The 20,801-nt window shown below is 40.7% G+C and overlaps 1 protein-coding gene across 3 annotated transcripts in view; it reads left to right on the top strand.

Annotated features, from left to right (window-relative positions):
- The window catches only part of LIMCH1 (LIM and calponin homology domains 1), a 559,635-nt gene that overhangs the window by 522,334 nt on the left and 16,500 nt on the right, over positions 1-20,801 (top strand). For 2 of the 3 annotated variants that reach the window (XM_006898182.1, XM_006898181.1), the window contains 6 exons: positions 5,613-5,653; positions 10,073-10,153; positions 15,099-15,191; positions 16,045-16,149; positions 17,233-17,363; positions 20,026-20,147. In XM_006898182.1, coding sequence (XP_006898244.1) covers positions 5,613-5,653; positions 10,073-10,153; positions 15,099-15,191; positions 16,045-16,149; positions 17,233-17,363; positions 20,026-20,147 — 573 coding nt within the window. Of the gene's footprint in view, positions 1-5,612; positions 5,654-10,069; positions 10,154-15,098; positions 15,192-16,044; positions 16,150-17,232; positions 17,364-20,025; positions 20,148-20,801 lie in introns of all 3 variants that reach the window. The other variant, XM_006898180.1, reaches the window with a different exon arrangement.

Here is a 20,801-nt window from a genome sequence, read left to right as displayed (position 1 = left end):
GGGAGAGAGAGAGAGAGAGAGTCTATTAAGGCTGTATTTTAATGTTTGACATATTTGATGATGCATTTTAATATATTGATTTAGTTTAATGTTTGCTATAATGTGAGGAAGTGTATAGGTCCTACACAAGTGTTTGATATGTGATGGTGGTGGTTGTTGTTATGTGTCATCAAGTCAACTGCAACTCATAGTGACCCTATGAACAACAGCTCTGAACTATCCCTATCGTGTGCCGTTCTCACCCATTTCCAATATGCTCCATTGTTGGAGTCACTGTCTTTGCCTACCTCATTGAGGATCTTCCTCTCCTACGTTGACCCTCCATCTTTGAAAGCACAATGTTCTTCTCCGATGACTAACCCCTCCTAACAACATGCCCAAAATATGTGCTTCCAAGAAGCACCCTGGTCACAACTTTCTCCAAGACAAACTTGTTTGACAGCCCATGAGATATTCAGTGCATTTCTCCAACATCACAACTCAAAGGCCTCTTTTCTTCTTCTATCATCCTTAGTTATTGTACAACTCTCACATCCATAGCACTTAATTGAAAGGACCAAGACCTGGATAAGGAAGTTTTTTAAATGGCACTTCCCTCCGGAACTCCACAAATATTTTTGGACCATATGTAGGTTGTGAATCTGTTCCTTTACTCTTTAAGGCCCAATTTAAATCCTTTATCTTAGAAGGAAACCTGTTGTTGTTGTTGTTGTTGTTAGATGCTGTTTAGTCAAATATGACTTACAGCAACCCTAAGAAAAACACAATCTGAACCCTTTTCTATCCTGTGCCATCCTCACACTTCCTGACATACAAGAGCCCATTGCAGTGGTCACCATGTCAATCTGCCTGGTTGAGGGTCTTCCTCTCATTCACCAACCCTCCACCATTCTCAGCGTCATGGCCCCCTCCCACTCTCCAAAAGTATGTGAGACAAAGCCTCATCATTCTTGGTTCCAAAGAGCACTCCGGCTGCACCTTCTCCAAGACATATCTGTATGTTCTTTTGATGGTCCATGGGATGTTCAATTCTTTTCCTAGATTTCCATAAATCATGACAAAGAACCCCATGGAGTACAGATTGTGGAATGAGGCTTGTGAATTTTGTATTCTAATGGAGGTTATTGTTCAAAGAGATCACTTGTTTTTCCTGCTGTGTGCTGTCTTTCTACATATAGAAGTAGCTATATTGCAGAAGGCAAGAACTGAAGGTGGCTTTATTGTTGTTGTTGTTAAGTCCTTTCCCAATATATTTTGCAGATTTGATCAGGCAAAGTAAAGAAGGTAAAGAATAGATACACTGTGGCATCTATACCATTTTTCCATTTTAAAAATTAATTTTTTACATCTGTTTTCATAGATCAATTTCTCTTTACATCTATTTTATTGATAGATACTTATTTGGAACCATCATTAGCAGAATCAAGAAGTCCTGGTGGTGCAGTGTTTAAGGGAATAGTTCTAACTAAAAGGTTGACAGTTTGAACCCACTCACTGTACTATGGGGAAAAGTTATGACAATCTGCTTCCATAAAGATTTACAGCCTGGGAAACACCATTGCGGACGTTCTACTCTATTCTGTATGGTTGCTGTCAGTTGGAATTATCTCAGTAGCAGTGAGTTTGTGTACATGCAAAATCTAAATTGACTTCCATCACCAGTGCTTGAGAAATAAGCTGAGTTCTCTCAATATGGGCTTATGTTCAGTCATGGCTTCGGTGTATTTATTTCTGATTCCTCCATTCTAATGCTCTGAAGGAAAATGACAAAAATAAAATCTTATAATTAAGATTTTAGGTAGATTTTAATAATGCCTTAAAACAAACAGGTTTGGCCTGAAGAGAACAAAACCAGGCTGCTCCTTGAGGCAAGGATTTTTTTAAAAGTTATTATTATTATTACTGGTTTGCTTACAAAGTTTGTATATATTGTGTTTCACACTATTCTTCATTCACATCATGTTTCATATAATCATTTTCATGCTTTATGTTTTATAAAATTAATCACCAATGGCCCTTCTCATTATTACAAGGATTTTGAAGCTCTGTCTGATATACTTTGGGCATGTTGCAAGGAGATCTCAGTCCTTGGAGAGGGACATCATGCTTGGAAGGGTGGAGGGACAGTGCAGGAGGGGAAGACCCTCAATGAGATAGATTTACTCAGTGACTGAGGAAATGATGTATGTCAGAAACAATGAAATTGGCTCAGGATAGAGTAGAGTTCAGGGCCCTTGTACATAGGGTTGCTATGAGTCACAAGCAACTCAACAGCACAATAACAACAATCCTAATAGTTTGCAGTTAAAGTAGAGCAGAGGAGGCATAGGTATTTCAGAAGTCCCTGCTGGTTGCACCTAAGCCATTAACCAAAATGTTGGTGTTTCTGACAACTTGGCAACCTACTTGCAATGAGCCAGCCATTGAAAACTCCATGGAACACAATTCAAAACTGACAGGTGTAGGACCACCATGAGCAAGAGTCAACGGGATGGGAATTGGTTATGTAGCTATTTTAATCCTAGTTAAATAGTCCTGTGTTCTTAAATTCTTAAAAACGAAGAGGCATTGATGTTTCAGTGGTATAATTCTCACATTCCTTGAAGTAGCGTGGGGCTTGATTGCCCACCAGCGCACTTATGAGCAGCTACTGCTCCTCTGACAGAAGAGGTTTCTATAATGCTATTCAAACATTTATCTGCAGAGCTTTTCAGGCAAAGATAGACAAGGTAGAAAGGTCTAGTGATCTCTTCTGAAAAATTGACCAATGAAATCTCTATAGATCACAATAGTCCGATTCTTAACCAATCATAGAAATGGTACAAGACCTGATAGCATTTCATTCCCATTATATAGAAGAGTACCATGAGTCGAGAGCAACTCATGGGAGTCAGGAGATCAGGCGATGTATTGCATTGAGAAAGTCTGCAGTCAGGGATCTCTCCAAATTACTGAGGAAAAAGGATGTCAGTTTGATGTCTAAGGTGTTCCGGATTCAGGCAATCATCTTTTTAGTCACTTGCTGTGCATCTGAGAGCTGGACTGTGAATAAGGATAACAGAAGGAGAATTAATGCCGTTGAGCGGTGGTGTGGGAGAAGAGTACTGAACATCCCATGGACTGCCAAAAGAACAAACAGATTTGTCTTAGAGAATGTGCAGCCTGAGTGTTCCTTCAAGTCAAAGCTGACAAAGCTTCATCCCACATACTTTGAGCATGTTGTTAGGTGGGGCCGTTCCTTGGAGAGGGACATCATGTCTGCCAAGGTCAGCAAAAAGGAAGAAAACTCTCAGTGAGGTAGATTTACATAGTGACTCCGGCAATGGGCTCAAGTGTGTTAGCAATTATGAGAATGACACAGGATAGGACAGGGTTCAGAGCTGTTCATAGGGTTGCTATGAATCGTACTTGACGACACTGAGCAACAACAGTAGACATCAACAACAACCACGTACATCCCACTTGTAAGGAATTTTTACTTTAATGCTTTAAAATATGTGGGGGGGGGAAACTAAGCGAGTTATTTTTAAAAACCAACTCAAGCTCATTGCCTTCATGTTGGAACCAACTCCTAATTGGTCCTCCGGAGGATTTATAAGCCTGTAAATCACATGGGAGGAAGTTGTCTGTCTTCTTCCTTGGGAGTTGCTGGTGGATTTGAGCTGCCAGGGAAGAGCAGCCTTTGGGCCACCAGCGCGCCAAGTTCATGCTTTATCAAGATGAATGACGAGAAAATCCATGTTAATAGCAGGGGGACATACTAGAAATTATTCTTCAAGATAGAAGTGTATTTATAATATACCTGTCTAGAGTGTTCTTGTCTGGCTCAAAGAAGCTGTAGTTGTGTGTGTGTAGATTCTGGGGACAGAGTACCTGCCACTCAAAATCTTGCTTTTCTAGTTCTCACCTAAGTCACAGCCTTCTCTCTAATCTTTCCTCCTCACCTGTAAAGTAGAAGTAAAATTGTAACAATTTTATTGGAAGAATTAAATAAGATAATGCTCTAAATTTATTTATTACAAGCGTTTACTTCAATCCCAGTCTCAGGATTGTCTTTCGTGGGTATTGTCATGCTGTCTTTAACTCACAATGAACCAATGTATAATAATAATTGTTGTTGTTGATTGTCTTCGAGTCAAGCATGACTTATAGCAACCCTCTGAACAAAAGCCCTGAAGGCCCTCTACAACTATCAACATTTATCAAGGTTCCTAGAGTTTCCGGATGGTTCTTTTATCCCTCTTCTGCCGCCTTAGAATCCGTTACTGAGTTCATTCTTGCAACCACTGATGAACACATAGTGTAAACCTATAAAGTTTGACTTAACACCAAAGGTAATACACAATACCACGTGGCCACTGTGCTCTTGAACTTGCCCATGTCAGCAGGTTTTCATGTGTATTTAAAGGAGATATTGGAACTTTATCTCTCTGTTCTTGTATTGATTGTAGACAGATGTTTAGTAGTTGAGAGTAGTTCTCTCCAACCCTCACCCCATTTTTCATGGTTTTCTGTTTGTTCTGTTCCATCATCTCATCTAGAACCGCCTGGCGCTGCCAGTGTGCCGCTTAGAGTTCAGAACTCTTGGCGACGGTCCCAGTTTTTCTCCCAGTCAGGTAAACAGCATACTAGGTAGCTGTATTTCTTTTATGTAGAAAAAAGAAAAAAGAATCCATGTTGGGGGCAACCAATGATGCCTGGTATTTGTCTCCATTTCTGCTTTCAGACTACAATGCTGCTTACTTCTGACACACAGTTGGCAAGGAGCTAGTTTCTTTGATATATTGGCACCAAATATGCTCAAATTGGAGATGGGAAAGAAAGTGAGAAAAATCTTATTTTTTTTATTTTGAGTATATAAAGAAACGGTATTACTTAACTCTTTCTTTATATTCCCTTTAAAAAAAAATTGATCAAAAGCATTTATCAGGAAGTGTGGGGTTGCCTCGGAGCCCTGGTAAGGCAGTAGTTAAGTGCTTGGCTGTGTAAGAGCTCCTCTGCAGGAGAAAAACGTGGCAGTCTACTTCTGTAAAGATTTACAGCCTTGGAGACCTTAGAGGACAGTGCTACTCTGTCCTGTAAGCTCACTGAGAGTCGGAATTTGACTCAACAGCAACGTATTTAGTGGCTTGGATTTTGATATTGGTGCCATGAGTCAGAATCAACTCTATGGCGACATATTTGGTTTTGTCTTTTGGTAACGGTTCTCTTGTTAACTGTGTCACTCTCTGTACCCTCTTCGTGGCATCTGAGCTTTCTCTGTGTAGGACTTCTCCATGGCAGATGGTGAGAGAACTGATAAACCAAGCCAGATCGCAAAGTGCATTAAAACAAATAGGAATAGGTTTTTGCTTCCTATAGTCTAGAGCCTGGTGCTAGTTGATGTGCTAAATCCCACGACACCCATCATAACTTCTCTCGGTGATGGGTACAGCCTGCTTCAGGGGTCTGCTCTTGATGATTTCCTCATGCTTTTTTGGCTTATGGAAAAACAATTGGTCTAAAACTGACATAAAAATTATACTCCACTACAAGAATCAAAAAGAAAGACTGTTGGAAGTTACTTATATTTTCTTTACTGACTTTTATTTTCTTTCCTCCTTCTTGTGCAGTGGATTCTCCAAGCAGTGAAAAGTCACCAGGGACTACACCTGTAAGTAACTTTTTGAATGAGATCAGGGGTGTACTGTGATTTTAGTTGACAAGGGTTTTGTATTTGCTTACAGAGAATGTAATCAGGGATGAGTTCCAAACAGCTGGATTGTGAAAGAATAACTAGAAATTGTGTAGAATATTGTGAGGTAAACTGTGAAGGCATGGATTATCCTTATATGGAACTGTTGTTTTGCCAAACAAAATGGTAGGTGAGTTATAAAATAAAATCTAAATGGAATAATTATATATGAATGTGAAGTAAGGAGTTTGTAAGAAAATAGAGAACATCAATAAGCTTTGAAAACACCTGTACTTTGAATGGAAACTATCTTCATTGAATGCAGCCTAGACACTGGGAGACCCTCACTTTCTCACTCTCAGTATCCCAAATAGTATTACATTTCCTTTTCAATGTTTTACTTCTTTGAACAAACAAAATCATTTAAAGCATCAGTACATACGGTGCTAGTGGAATTCCTTGCTGCTGAATTATATTAGAACTCCCTCTGTAGACATGACCTCCCTCAACGGAATGTCCCCATTGATGAATCTGTCATCTTCATTCACTCTCTGAATTTCCTGTCTCATATAAAGACCTATCTGGTATAACCAGTCTCTGTGTAGTCCAGACAATGAATGTGGTTGCCTCTTAATTGCAAGGTTGGGGGTTTGTGCCCATCCAAAGGCACCTAATAAGAAAGGCCTGGCAATCTATTTCCAAAAAATCAACTCCTGAAAGCCCTATGGAGCATATTTATACTATGACACACACGGGGTCACCATGAGGTGGACTTGACTCCACGGCAGTAGGTGATGGCATGGCACAACCATGGCCTTGCCCTCAAGTCCCCTGGACACAGTCACATATACACTGTTCAGTACCATTGACCTCACCATGATTCAGAGATCCGGATTTAGTAATCAAGTTATTTTTCTGAAGCTCATCATCTTTTACTGTGCTGTGAGATACCCTCATTCTGTGGTTGTTGTAAGCCTTAATTTAAAAAGCTAAACAGAAGTCCTTAGGGAAGTGCCTAACACAATAATCATTCCCAATGGCCTAATCCAGTAGTCTCACCATAACCAATACCAACTTTTATTCCTAGGTAAATTTCTTCCCTTTGGGAATGTTTAAATGCTTCCACTGAATGGCAAAAAAAACTTATCATTTGTCATACAACCCTTGCTACTACCGTCACATTCCAGAGGTTCAGTCCAAGTCAATATTGAAAATCTCAAGTTTTCTGGAATGCTGAGTCTAGCTATGTTGTTGTGGTTGTTAGGTTCCATTGAGTTGAGTACAACAGATAGCGTCCCTATGAACAACAGATCTGAACCCTGTCCTATCCTGTGCCATCCTCATGCTTCCTGACACACAAGAGCACCACTGTGGCAGTCACCATGTCAGTCTACCTGGTTGAGTGTCTTCCTCTCCTTTGTCAACCCTCCACCCTTCCTAGCATCATGTCCTTCTCCAAGGAGTAGCCTCTCCTAGCAACATGCCCGAAGTATGTGAGTGAAACCTCATAATTCTTGCCTGCCAAGGGCACTCTTGCTGTGCTCTCTCCAAGACATATCTATTCATTCTCTTGACTGTCCATGGAATGTTCTGAGCTCTTCTCTAACACCACAGATCAAAGGCACAAATTCTTGTCCTCCTTATTCATTGTCCAGCTCACAAATGCATAGCAAATGATCAGAAAGACTATAGCCTGAATCACATGCACTTTAGTCCTCACACTGACATCATTACTCCTCAATAATGTGAAGAGGTCCCTAACTGCAGATTTTCCCACTTCAGTGTGTCTCCTTATTTCCTGACTGCTAGTATTAAGGGTGTTAATTGTGGATCCAAGTAAGAAGAAGAGTCTAGCCATAGTGAGTGACCACTCCCAGAAGGAACCCAAAGCTAGCATGCCTGGCATAGAATATAGTAAATATCTTTGGTGTCATTTAAAATTTCAATAAATCAACAATGTCTAGTTGTTCTTGTGCCCCTTGGGCAGGGTATAGAGGAAGGGTGCTCCAAAGAGCTACATCCTAATCTCTGCTTTATAGAAAATAGAGCAAGAAGATGCACATTACTGACCTACGTAAGTGTACTCTCTGATAATACTCCAAAATTGATATCTTTTCAATGGTAATTGAGCCTTCAGAGGAAAGCAAAAGAAATTTGAATAGAAGTTTTGAAGACAAAATAATCATTTAGTCATGCTGACCTGAATAGACTTGTGCTATTTTGGGGTCAGACTTGTACTGTCCCACGGTTGTGGAAACTCATCAGGGGAGCATGGAAGGAGATGCATCATTTAGAGGGAGCCAATGTGATTCACTGACTTGACATTGGTTGAGGACCTACAGACGCTTGGGATGTAAAGGACAATAAAAGACCTTCACTGCATTTCAGAATTGGGACGATCCAAAGCTGCATCAGATAAATTGTAAAACAGAGTGGACCACGTACTCTCCATTCTGACTTTCTTTAGTTCATCGTATAATTTATTTTACTTATGTTGTTGGTAAGAATATGCACAGCAGAGCATACATTAGCAATATAGAACATGGAGCAATTTTAAAGCAGTGACCATTGTCTCTCAAAATAGGTATCACATTGACTTCTCCTGGTAATTTATATTTACATCCCTCACCTCAACTCAGTTGGTGACATAGTTCATGGGGAGTTGCACTGATAACTCAAAGGCCGCTCTTCTCTGACAGTTCGAATCCATCAGTGACTGCAGGAGAAAGATGGGTGGTCTCCTGTGTGATTTACAGCCTCAGAAAACCCAGTGAAGGGTTGACCAGGAGTTGGTTCCAATCTGAAGGCAGTTGGGGGTCTTGGGGGGTTTTGGAGTTGTTGTTGTTGTTATTGAAGGTCCTCGAGTCAAGCATAACTCATAGTGATCCTATGAACAAAAGACCTAAAGCCTTTCTATAACTATCATTGTTTATCACAGTTCATAGAGTTTCCAGAGACATGTTGCTTAGGAGGGAAAGAGTCTGTTTGTTTATTTGCATTTTGGTTTGTTGTTGTTGTTGTTGTTTTTGTTGTTTTTGTTTTTTCGTTTTTTTTTTTTTTTTTTTTTTTGTTTGTTTGTTTGTTTGTTTGTTTTTTTTGCTTTAAGACCGAGTTCATTTATTAACCAATTGGTATCTTCACTTCACCCATAATACATTTTCAAAGAAGTGAAGCAACTGTTTCTCTCCTCATTTATCACACTGATGCTTTTCTTCTTAAAATGCTTTTTGTTTAGAGAGTTTGTATTCTTTCCTATGTTCTGTCCCTCTGGGCCACATTCCACCCCATCTGTCAACTCCTCCCTTGACTCTCAAGATTAAGAATCTCAAGATCATTCTTGTGTGCTATTGAGTAAATCACTTCTGATTCATGGTGACTCTATAGCAGAGTGAAAACATCCCCAAAGAGTTTCCTAGGTGGAAAATTTTTTTCTTCTTTTTCCCCTTTCCTGCCATGACCCTTTTCACTGGCCTCAAATACTTTAAGGAGCAAATTGTCAAGTCTTTTCTCCATGGTTGCTGTTGTGTGCTGTCAAGGTGGAACCAACTCATAGCTGACCCTCCAGCAGGTTTTCAGAGGCTGTAAATTTCATGAGAGGAGACTTCTCATCTTTCTCCCAGACCAGGTGGTGGATTCAAACCACATGCCCTTTGGTCAGCAGCATGTCCCCCAACTTTTCAGTTAACAGCCAAGTGCTTAATCATTGCACCACTAAGATTTCTTTTATTTTTAAGATTACTATCTAATGAAATCTGGAAATTACATAATTATTATTTACTTCTCTTATTTCCTGACTATTGGACTTTCCTTTTACTATTTTACTAATGTTTCCCTATCACTTTATTCACATACACCTTTTCCTCTCAAAAGACAAGAAGAGGAATCAAAGACCCTAAGAGATTCTGAGTATTTGAACTGCTTCCAACTCTTAGGAAACATCCAACAACATTCAACACCAAATTCTTTTCTATCATAGCTTCATAGAAGCAATATCAGATAGGGCTGGACACACTATACAAAAGACTGTATATCTATCCAGCTCTGCTGAAATATCCCCTTTGCTTGGCACAGGGGACTCAGAATCAATATGCAGAAGGAATGTGACATGTTCAGGAGCATGAGACAAAAGTTGACTCATGACAATGGCTAATCACTCCATGCACCACCAAGATGTTAGTTCCAAAGGGGTTCAGTAAATATTACCAGTATCTTGGAAGAAAAACCAAAGAAGAACTAAGATTGAAAAATCACTTCACCCAATGAATGTGGGTCTTTACCATATGCAAAAAGTTACGCTTCATCTCGGAGCTGAGTCCAAGACGGATTAAGTTTATATACTCTCACCTCTTCTTGGAGCTTATGGAGTAAGTCTGATCATGATTCTGTTTTCCTAAGCAGTTTAAATTCTGGGCATGGGACCCTGAAGAAGAGCGCAGGCGACAGGAGAAATGGCAGCAGGAGCAGGAACGTTTACTCCAGGTAGGACAACTGGCTGTTGCCACCGCCACCTCCTCCTCTTCTTATTCTATTGCTCCTCTTCCTCCTCTTTCTTCTTCTTTTATTTCATATCATGGCCTTTTAATTTCAGTTGCATTAATTAAATAGCTGTATAACACCTTCTTGATGGGATTGGATTTATCTCAGGAGCCGAGGAGGCTGTGTCAGCTTCCTGTGTCTTGTTCCTCTTGCCTGAATTATACTGTTGAACAAAAGAATAAACACTAATGTTAACACTCCCAGGACTGGTCCATCTATTCCTCGCTCCTCAGACCCCAATCAAATTCTAGTGCAAGGCTCAGTGGGAATGAATTATTAAAAGGCAACTTGAAAACATCCCTGTGAAATAATGGTTGGCCTCAGTCTAGTTCCTTAAGTAGAGGTTTCTTCCTCTCCCCCCCTCCCCAGTAAAACTTAATTTTTTGTTGAAATTCTAGAAGAATTCTGAAGGTAGGTGTGTCATTGTGTAAAAAGAACAAGGGCCATGTGGGGACAGACTTGTCTAATTTTACCAACTTCATAAAGGGGAACTGTCCTCATCAACAGCATTAATAATACAACACTGATTCCCATGAGTTCAGACATCATACCCCATGTTTCCAAACCTCTTTATACTTATCTCAACACCAATCTTACTGCTTTGGTGGGTTCAAAATCTGATGTGAATTTGTACACCAATGTTCATAGCAACAATACTCACCATCACAAGAACATGGAAGCAGCTCAGGTGTCCAACCAAAAATTTTTAATGGATTGAAAAAATTGTGGTACATTCACACAATGGGATATGATGTAGCACTCAGGAACAACAATTTATAAAAATACTACATAACTTGGGAGAGATTGGAGAGCATTATGCTGAGTGAACTAACTCAGTCTCATAGGACAAATACTGCATAAGACTATTATTTATTATTAAAAATAGAAGGATAAGTAATAAAATATGTATGGGACCTAAGAGGGAAAGGAGTGAGAGTAGAGTGGTGAGAAAGGGTAGGGATGAAATCACAGGGTTGCACAATTTGGTGAATGGAGGGAGGGGGCAAAGGAAATGGGAAAGATCCAGTAAGGACCAGAAAAGACAGTAATGTTGTCCATAATCCAATGGTGATTAATTTTACAAAACATACTGCATGGGAGTGGTTGTATGAAACACAATGCAAATGAACAATAGTGTGAAACATAATGCATAAGAACTTTGTAAATAAACCCAAAGAAAAGAATTAAAAAAAAAAAATCTGTTGCAGTGGCTCACAGATCACACAGAACAATGTTGGGGTCGTCAACAGGTTATAATCCAGCTTAGCAGTACAATCAGGGCAGCTTCTGAAATGTGTATACAGCCTTGAGCCTAACAGCTTTAGACTAGTGTTGCGAAGTTCTCAGTTTTACAAATTATGCCCTCTCTCCCCAGTTTGTCCCACCAAACTTGGACAAAGACTCTTAGCTCTGGTTCCAATGAAGTAGCAGTCCCAAAGTCTCATCTCACATCAGGTCTCTAGTTCTGCCATGACTGTGTATTAACTGTAGCTAGAGCAAGAATGTCTGTGCTCATGCTCGCGCACTCTCTCTCTCTTCCTTCTCTCCCCCTCTCCGTCTCCCTCTTTCCCCTCCCTCTCCTTACCCCTCCCACTCCTTCTTCCACCCTCTTTCTGTGTGTGTATGTCTTTCTCTCTCTACATCCTACATTTTCTTGCTTCTTTTTACCTGTGGCAGGGAAGGTCTAATTCTCCTGCTTCTGGATTGCTCAATTTAATGGCAAGACTAGCCAATCGCCTTGTAGAGTGTTGAAACTGTCCAATCCCCTCATGGATGAGTAGAAAGCCAATCCCCTTGTAGATAGGGTAACATGTGCCATTTGCATATTTCTTGCCTGTTTATATAGCAAAGTTAAACTATAACTAGGAAAGTCATATTGAAGGATAAACTCCACACATTGTCATACTTGTTTCAGACCAGGTTTTTGGTTTTGTTTGTGTTTTGTCATTGATTTTGGTTCATTTGTTGGGTGTTTTTTTTAAAGATAAACCGCTTCTGAAAGTGACCCAATAACTTTAGAACGTAACGTATGCTGGGCACTTATGATGTGTCATCACTGTGATTGAATGTTGAGGTGACTTTTAAAATTCCATTTGACTCTCATGCACAACCCTTCACAAACAACCCTTCATGAAGTCAATTGATTTCTCAGTCACACAGATAACAAGTTTCCAAGATAAAAAGATAACAAGACTCCAAATTTCAGTCCGTATCTAGATTATTATGAAGTTCATGCTCTTTTCACTGTATTCCCCGTAATACTGATTTTACAAAAAGTAGCCGTGAAGGAAAAGAATATTAGTTAGTATGCTTAGCTGCTAACTCAAGAGTTTGAACCACCCGCTGCTCTGCAGAAGAAAGATGAGACAATCTCCTCCCATAAGGATTAAGACAAACTCATTACCATTAAGTCCTAACAACCCCCTCCAGCCTGTTTCTGAGGCTGTAAATCTGTATGGGAGGAGATTGCCCATCATTCTCCTGGGAGCAGCTGGCGGATTTGAACCACTGACCTTTCAATTCACAATGCAACTTTTACTAGACACTATACCACCAGGGCTCCTATCCACCCTGGAAACCCGGTAGAACAATCTTCTTTTGCTTTACAGAGTTGCTTTGAGTCAGAATCGTCTTGACAGCAGACAGATTTGACCTTTAACCCTGCCAGTTAAGTTTAGTCATTTTGAAAATTGCTAAGGGGTTAGGCTTTTAATAGAAGCCCTGGTGGCACAAAAGGTCAACAGCTTAAACTCACACAAGAGCTTTGTGAGAGAAAATCCCTGACACTCTGTCCCATAAAGATGATAGTTTTAGACCCCTACGGGGCTCTTCTCTGCTCTCTATGGGTCAGAATCAACTTATGGGCACACATTAGTGGGATTTTAATAGCAAAATGTAATAAGATCCAGCTTGAGCAAAACCTCAGAGCTACTGAAACCCCTTGGCCTGTGAAGAGACCTCAGAGTGGCCCTGATCATCTGCTATTGTCTTGGACAGCAGATGTCATTCACCAACTAGATGGTGAATAGCCATGAGTCAGAAGTTCCACACAATCATAAAACACAGGGGACTGGAGCATGTGACTCCCTTAGTGGTGGTGCCACCCAATGAAAGGTGACCACGATGACAGCTGCTGGCGTCAGGCATATATACTGCTCTGATCCCACTGAATTGATACCTGATATTGTGTCTAGCCTCTATATCAGTGTGCTACTAGGGGAACGGGATGTGTGTGTGTCACAAATGTACTTTGTCAGTCCCTGTATAATTGATTGGTTCAGCCTTCAGCTGCTAACATAAAGGTTGGTGATTTGAATCCCCTCAGCAGCCCCACAAGAGAAAGACCTGATGCGCAGTTTTCATAAAGTTAACAGCTAAGAAAACCCATGTGGCACTTTCACTCTGTCACATGGAGTCACTCTGAGTCCAATTTGGCTTCACGACAATCAGTAATAGCAGTTCATCTTCTTGCTGAGATAACATCTGATGTGAGCCCCTTGAACCAGTAAGTCTAAGGGGCTTTGCTTGGTTTTCCAGCTCTTGTGAGATTTCAGGATCTGTTTCCTTTATTTGAAAAAGCCCTTCAAGTCCTTCTCTACAATATCCAGGCTTGATAACAAACCTTTAACTGGAGTTAAAGTGTCTGCTGGGGGGTTGCTGACCAAAGGTGGTCTTTCCAGAGCATTAATAAGATCGCCAGGCCCCAGACAAATCCAATGAAGTTCTTTTGCTGCTAAGATAATGCCATCACCGGTGATAGCCGGAGGAAATCCCGGGTCTGTTCAGTGGAGGTAAAGGTGCAGGCCTGTTCTAGCCTCAGAGAAACAATTGACAATCATCAGCCTAAAATATTTGACCGCATGTGACACACCTCAGTGATTCCTTGCTCTGTCATGTCAGGAAATCCATTCCCAAGCCCTCCAGGGGTGTCAGTTCTCATTTGACTATTAATTTAATCTCCATTTATTCATTTCCACCAGGCAGCTGTCAGGAACTCCAGTCACATATTTAAGCCAGCCCTTGTTTAGAATATATTTTCCCCCCCTCTCAACATAGTGACTGGTGTTTCATCATCTCCGTAAACAGGAGTGACAGTTCTGATATTGAAGCATGCTAATGGGCTATTTAAGAGCGTCTCTTAATTCAGAAGTTACTTAAAGCGGGGAAGATTCCATTTGGGTAGAATAGCTACAAGCAGAGAATAATTCAGCTACTCAACTACTTATCATCTTGTCCATTTTGGACCTTTATGCATTGTCTATTTTATAAACCTGTGAGGTTTTTTTATCTTTTATTTAACCCTCCTGGCAGCAGGTTATTTCTGTTAGAAGAACGCCAGCTCCTCTCTGAAGGGCCCTGGGAAAGCAAATGATTAAATGAGCTTACATCCCCCATCTTTATTTTTCCATAAGCTGTGGTGTAAGTAGACTTCTATTTGTATGGCTGAAGAACAATGCTACAAAACAGTGGAGCAGAAAATACATCTTGCCTTTGGATTTCTATGTCCCTAAAATGTCTGTATGCACAAATGAGTGAGTGTCCTGTGTGACTGGACACATGTATTAGTCTCAGAATATTGCGACAGGAATTTAGACTTGGAACATAACATGCATAGTGATTTGTTACTGTGTGCTCTTGAGTCGGTTCCTTCTCATAGCGTCACTGTAATGCAGAACAGCTTCATGGAATTGTCTAGGCTATAACCTCTATAGGAGTAGATCCCCAGTCTATCCTCCCAGTGAGCTGCTAGTGGGTTCCAGCCACCAACTTTGCAATCATCAGTCAAGCACTTAACCATTGTGCCACCAGCATTTCTCATTAGAGGGGGAAATGCCCAATGGCGCCTGTAATGGGCGGTTCAGAACATTCTATGGAAATTCTGTAACAGGAAAGGTACCAGAAGGAGCAGGACAAGCTGAAAGAAGAATGGGAAAAGGCTCAAAAGGAGGTGGAAGAGGAAGAACGCAGATACTATGAGGAGGTAGGACCTTTCTGAGAAGAAAAATTAGACCTTGCGGTTCTGGTTGTTGGAGATGAATTTGACCTTGTAGTCCCAGTGTGTAAAGTCTGTCAGTACTCTTTGTGTCTGTGGCATGTATATGCATGTGGCTGTGTCTTATGCGCTTAGAACAGATTTCATTCGACTTCCTTGAAAGATGCAGATCATATAGTTATTTAGGCAGAGATTTGGAGTTTTGACTCATCTTAGAGGGATAGAAAAAAAGAATCAAATTTTCTTTTTTTTTTTTTTGTTTATTGGTTTGTTTGCTTTGTAATAGTAAATAAATTTTAGAAGGATAGTTTTTGTAATGATCCTAAATGAAGGAATCCTTACCCAGTGCTGCGTTTGAAACATAATACGTAAAAGATTTGGGAAGAGAAGAGTTGTGTTTTGTTTTGAATTTTAGATAAAAAAAAATAGCGGATCATACATATCAGAGAATCTGAAAGGGGCTAGAACTCCACCTCAGGTATATTATAAAAAAATATTTCTGATAAAAATCGTTGTTCATTTTATCTTAGCAAAATTTTTTTGGTACTTAATCTGATCCCCAGTAGCCTTTCTAGTTAAGCTTGTCGATTGAGACTAACTAATTAATTTGCAAAGGCTTTGTTTCCTAAACTAAATCCTAATTTCATTTTTTTAAATCCTAATTTCGAAATCATTGCTCACGGGTAATGTTGAATGATCTGTATGCTTTCAGAAAGTTGAAATCTTCTTTTCAATGTCCTGCTTGTTTACTCACCTTCTGAAGTTTCCCCCTGGCATTCCTTAATAAAATGTTTCGCTTGGAAAATGTGACTTTTTTTTCTTTGTCTTTCTTTCTATTTAGGAACGAAAGATAATTGAAGACACAGTAGTTCCGTTTACTCTTTCTTCAAGTTCTGCTGACCAGCTGTCTACCTCTTCTTCAATAACTGAAGGCAGCGGGGCAGTGGTGAGACCAGAGATTAAAAACTCACTTGTTAAGTAAATAAACATAAATAGAAGCAGAAAAACCACAATTTGGGTTGTCCTGGTAGACTCTGTAGTCCATCTCAGGCTGGTCAATGACCTAGAATGATGCCAACTGTATACACGTATATGCAACTTGGCCACCGTATAAGTCGCGTACCATTGTGCCGTTCCTGCTCTAGCTAAGCTCTGGAGTCATTTCCTGAGAAGCAGTTACATCCTTACCCAAATAAGATCTGACTTAACAGACTGACAACCAAAGCCTTTCCACATCTGCTTAGCAAGGTCCCGATTACCAAAACCATAGTCTGAAAGTGCCAGACTTCTGGCATATTCACTCATTCAGGAGACATTCTCCTTGTCATACCTTCCTGCAGGTGGGTTGGTAGCAGGAGGCATGTCAGCTTCCTGCCCACTTCTGTGAAATTGCTTCCAGTCCCATTTACATTCCACAATAAATTTGAGTCTATTTTAATAAGCTGCAAGGAACTAGACAGGCTAACCTACCTCCACATCCTGCAAACAGATGGTACTAGACAGATGTTATCCCAAGACCTGAGTGAGCCATCAACTCATTGCCATTGAGTTCATTCCCACTCGTGGCCTCTACCCTCCATGGCCAACTAGAATTGCACTACCATGGAGTTTTCTTAGCAGTAATCTCTGTGGAAGCAGACCATTAGGCCTTCTTCGGCAGTACTGTCCTGTGGATTCAAACTGCCAACCTTTGCGTTTGTCACTGAGACGAAACCACTTGTACCAACCAAGGACTTTGAATAAGTCATACTCTGAACAAAATAACCTGTGGACACTAGAATGCCGTTTGTCCTGAAATGAGCAGACCGGGGCCTTATTAATTTACTTGAAGCTTTTTGATAAGTACATATTTATGATGACTTATGAAAGGGATGCAGATGGTGCATTTAAACCAAAGCATTGGAAAGCTATCATTATTTAGTTCATTTGAACAACTAATGATGATTTTTTAAAAAAATTACTTATGATGAGATGTGTTGTCAAATGGGTTTAGAAAGTCCATTCAAGATTATCGCTGTTCTTCCCCCAGAATAAGCTAGATGTGGAAAACTGTGGAGAGGAAGAACCACAGAGAAGCCAGCAGAAGCTGTTTCAAAAGGACGATGATGGCTTACTGGTTAAGAATCGGGAAAGTGGTCCACTGGAGGCTCAGAAGAAGAGGTAGGAGCCAGGCACCAGGCAACCCGTCACCACACACAGAAACCAGGCTCTGCCGCCTCACTCCCAGGGAGGGTCCTCATTGTGAATGTAAATCAGATTCTGCTTTGAAATCATCATTCCAGTAATACAGTGCCTATTTCTTAGACGCAATCTAATATCTCTGAAGTAAGTGCCCTTTGGGTAGTGAATATAAATAAGCTCATTTTTAAGTAGAAGAAAGAAAGCTTTCTTTTTTTTTTAACTAAGGAGAAATGGAGATTTTTTTTTTTTTTTTGCTTAAGGGGCATTGAGTTTATGTTAATGGTGGACTGTTTCAGAAAAGGATGGTGATAATGGTAGCACAACATGAAACGTGTAATCAATGTCATTGAATTTTAAATGTGGGAGTTATGCTGGCAAATGTGTTAACATGTGTATTTTCACCACGTTTTGGTTTTGGGTTTTTGTTTTGTTTTTTTTAGAGAGACTATAGAAATTATTAAAGGAGCAGGTTGTCAATTGAAAGCCTTAAGTCTAGATACTGTCCATCTGAAAGGGTGAATATGTGTGGAGGAAGAGAGGCTGACATCAAGTCCTCAGGTCCCCACACGGGTTTATCTGAACACTGATGATTGTTGTTAGGTGTCGGCAAATAGAGGGCAGCTCATAGCGACCCTGTGAGAAGGAGATCCAAGCCTTGCTCTGTCTTGCAGCCTCCTCATTACCTCCGTCATGCTCAAGCCCGTTACTACAGTTACTGTGTCACTCTGTCTCATTGAGGGTCTTCCTCTCTTTCACTGACCCTCTCCTTTTCCAGCATGATGTCTTTTCCCAAGGTTTGGTGCCTCCTGACAGCAGGCTCCAAGAATGAGAGAGAGAAAATATGGCCATCTTTGCAACTAAGGGGTACCCGGGTTGCTCCTCCTCCAAGACATTGGTTTGTTCCTTTGGCAGTCTGTGGGATAGTCAGTACTCTTCCCCAGTACCACAGTTCAGAGGCTTCAGGTCTTCAGTCTCCTTTACTCATTGTCCAATGCTTACATGCACATGAACAATGGAAAACGCATGGCTTGAGTGAGTCAGTCTCACCCTAGTCTTTAAATTGACATCTTTGCTTTTTAGCACTTTAAAGAGGTCTCTGATAGCAGATTTTCCTGATGCAATTCATCTTTTGATTCCTTGCATGTGGTTTCCATGGGTGTTGATTATGGATACAAGTAAAATGAAATCCTGGACAGCGTCAATCTTTTCTCCATTTATTGTAATGTTGTCTATTGGCCTGGTTGCACGTAGTCTCCTGTGAAATTTACAGCTTCTGAAACCCCACTAGAGGGTCAGCTGTGAGTTGATTCCACCACTGACACACAACAACAACAAAACGGAGTGATGATGGGTAATCATGCTATCAGACCAGAACACTGAGAAACACTTAGAGCATCCAGAACTGACTCAGACTGGAAGGGATTCTGGTCGTGATCTTGTACATGGACTGGAGTTTGTTGATGCTACTCCTGGCTAACCTGGAAGGGAGCTACTGCAAGCCCAGGAGGGAGGGTTTTTATGAAACAGGTGTTTTTATGAGTAAGTGCTGCTGAAGCATCTATCAAGCCTGGCTCAGAAATACCATGTAGGTGTTGGTATTTGTGTGCACACACAGAACATTTGTAGAAGGATGGGCAGTCTTCTTCCATGAGCTTAACTGCCTCTGAAAACCCTCCAGAGGTTCAGCTATGGGTCATTTCCAACTTGATAGTACACAGCAACCACAACAGAGCAATTACTTAAGAGACCTAAAGATACAAAGGAATACCTAAGTCATTTTTAAAGACTGGCCAATTTGGCAAGTTTGGCTGACAGCTGAGAGCTCTTTTGCTGAGACTTTTTCTCTGAGAAATCCCCTAAGCACATCAGCTAGAAAGCTAGAGAGACCATGGGCCACTTTCTTGCATGTATCTGTTCATCACTGTCTAAAGTGGTGGGGAATGTTAGTGGCCCAATGGTAAGGAGCTGGGCTGTTGACTCTAAGACACATGGTTTGAATCCACCAGCTGTTCTGAGAGAAGAAGATGGAAAGTCTCCTTCCAGCTATTTACTGCCTCCAAGAGTCAACTGTGAATCAGCTCCAACTTGACAACACGTAACAACAGCAGTGATGTAACTACAACAATGTAAAGGGACTTCTCAAGTTTATGAAATGAAAAAGAAGATGTGAATGATGCTGATGTGCATTTTGTGTGAATCTTTACCAGTTCTCCAGACAGTCCGTGTTGTCACTGGATTCTCTTTCTTATCTTCCATCTTCCATATCTTTGTAGTCAACATCCGCCTAAAGGAAGGGTGTTAGCATGAGCAGCAAACATCTTACATGACCCAAAAGATTTCTGATTCTCTTGTAAAAACCTGAAAGACTTCAATTAACCCTGGCATCCCTCGAAAATAGGAGAATGATGAGTTCAAGGGATAGGGAGGTAGAGAGAAATCAGAAATGACAGTTTCTTGCCTTATCAAATTGATGGATAATGAAAAGGTATATTATTGTACAGGACTTTAAATCTATTTCAGACCTCATTTCATGCAAAAAGAATTTTTCATGTTTATTTTTACTTTATAATCAGCACCGCCATGCATTAAGCAATAGGACCAAGGAGTCTAACTGTGCTGAAATATCTCTAACTTTTAACAGCCTAACTCAAGGAACTCTGGATCCTTCTGAGAACCCTGTACTAAAAGGACACCATCAAGACCAACTGCTGGAAACTGAAGCTGGGACTCCTCATTGTGGGGTGAATTCACCACTATCTCAGGGTAAGCATGGGAAGGATCACCCAGGGTTTAAATGCAAAATTCCCGGCAACGTAGCCATGGGACAGAAAAAGGCATGTCTTTTCCCTGTGTTTGAAGGATTGTGTCCACCTAACTATGCATTTCCTACTGGATAAAAATGGAGGCTCTGGTGGTTTAATGGTAAAGAATTATGCTGCCAATCCAAAGGTATACAATTCAAATCCACCAGCTGCTCCACTGGAGAAAAATGGGTAGTCTCTTCCCATGCAATCGGAAGGTCAGCTATAGATCACTTCTGACTGCATGATACCGCAACAACTGAATAAAAAGTCAATCCTTTTAATATTGCTATAGGTCAGTGCAAGAGAGGAGGACCCTCACTGACGTGATGGAAATTGTGATAATGGCACAGGACAGGACAAGGTTCCAATCTGTTGTTCCTAGGATTGCTAATATTACACCAGAGATAAGAGAAAGTAAAAGTTCTGGTTCCTTTATCTCTGATAAAGTCATCTGGGCTGTCCTTTAGCAGTGTGCCCAGAATTTACATGCAATCTGGAAACCTCAGCAGGCCTTAGAACTTTCAAGAAAGGTAATTTACTAGATGGCGCCCAGGCCACTAGAAAGAACAACAAGATGACTTTACTGCACACTGAATTTATGCTCTTTGATTGG

Source organism: Elephantulus edwardii, unplaced genomic scaffold (genome assembly GCF_000299155.1).
Source record: "Elephantulus edwardii isolate Elephantulus edwardi_28Jun2011 unplaced genomic scaffold, EleEdw1.0 scaffold00222, whole genome shotgun sequence".
NCBI lineage: Eukaryota > Metazoa > Chordata > Mammalia > Macroscelidea > Macroscelididae > Elephantulus > Elephantulus edwardii.
This window is presented reverse-complemented; position numbering and strand designations above follow the sequence as displayed.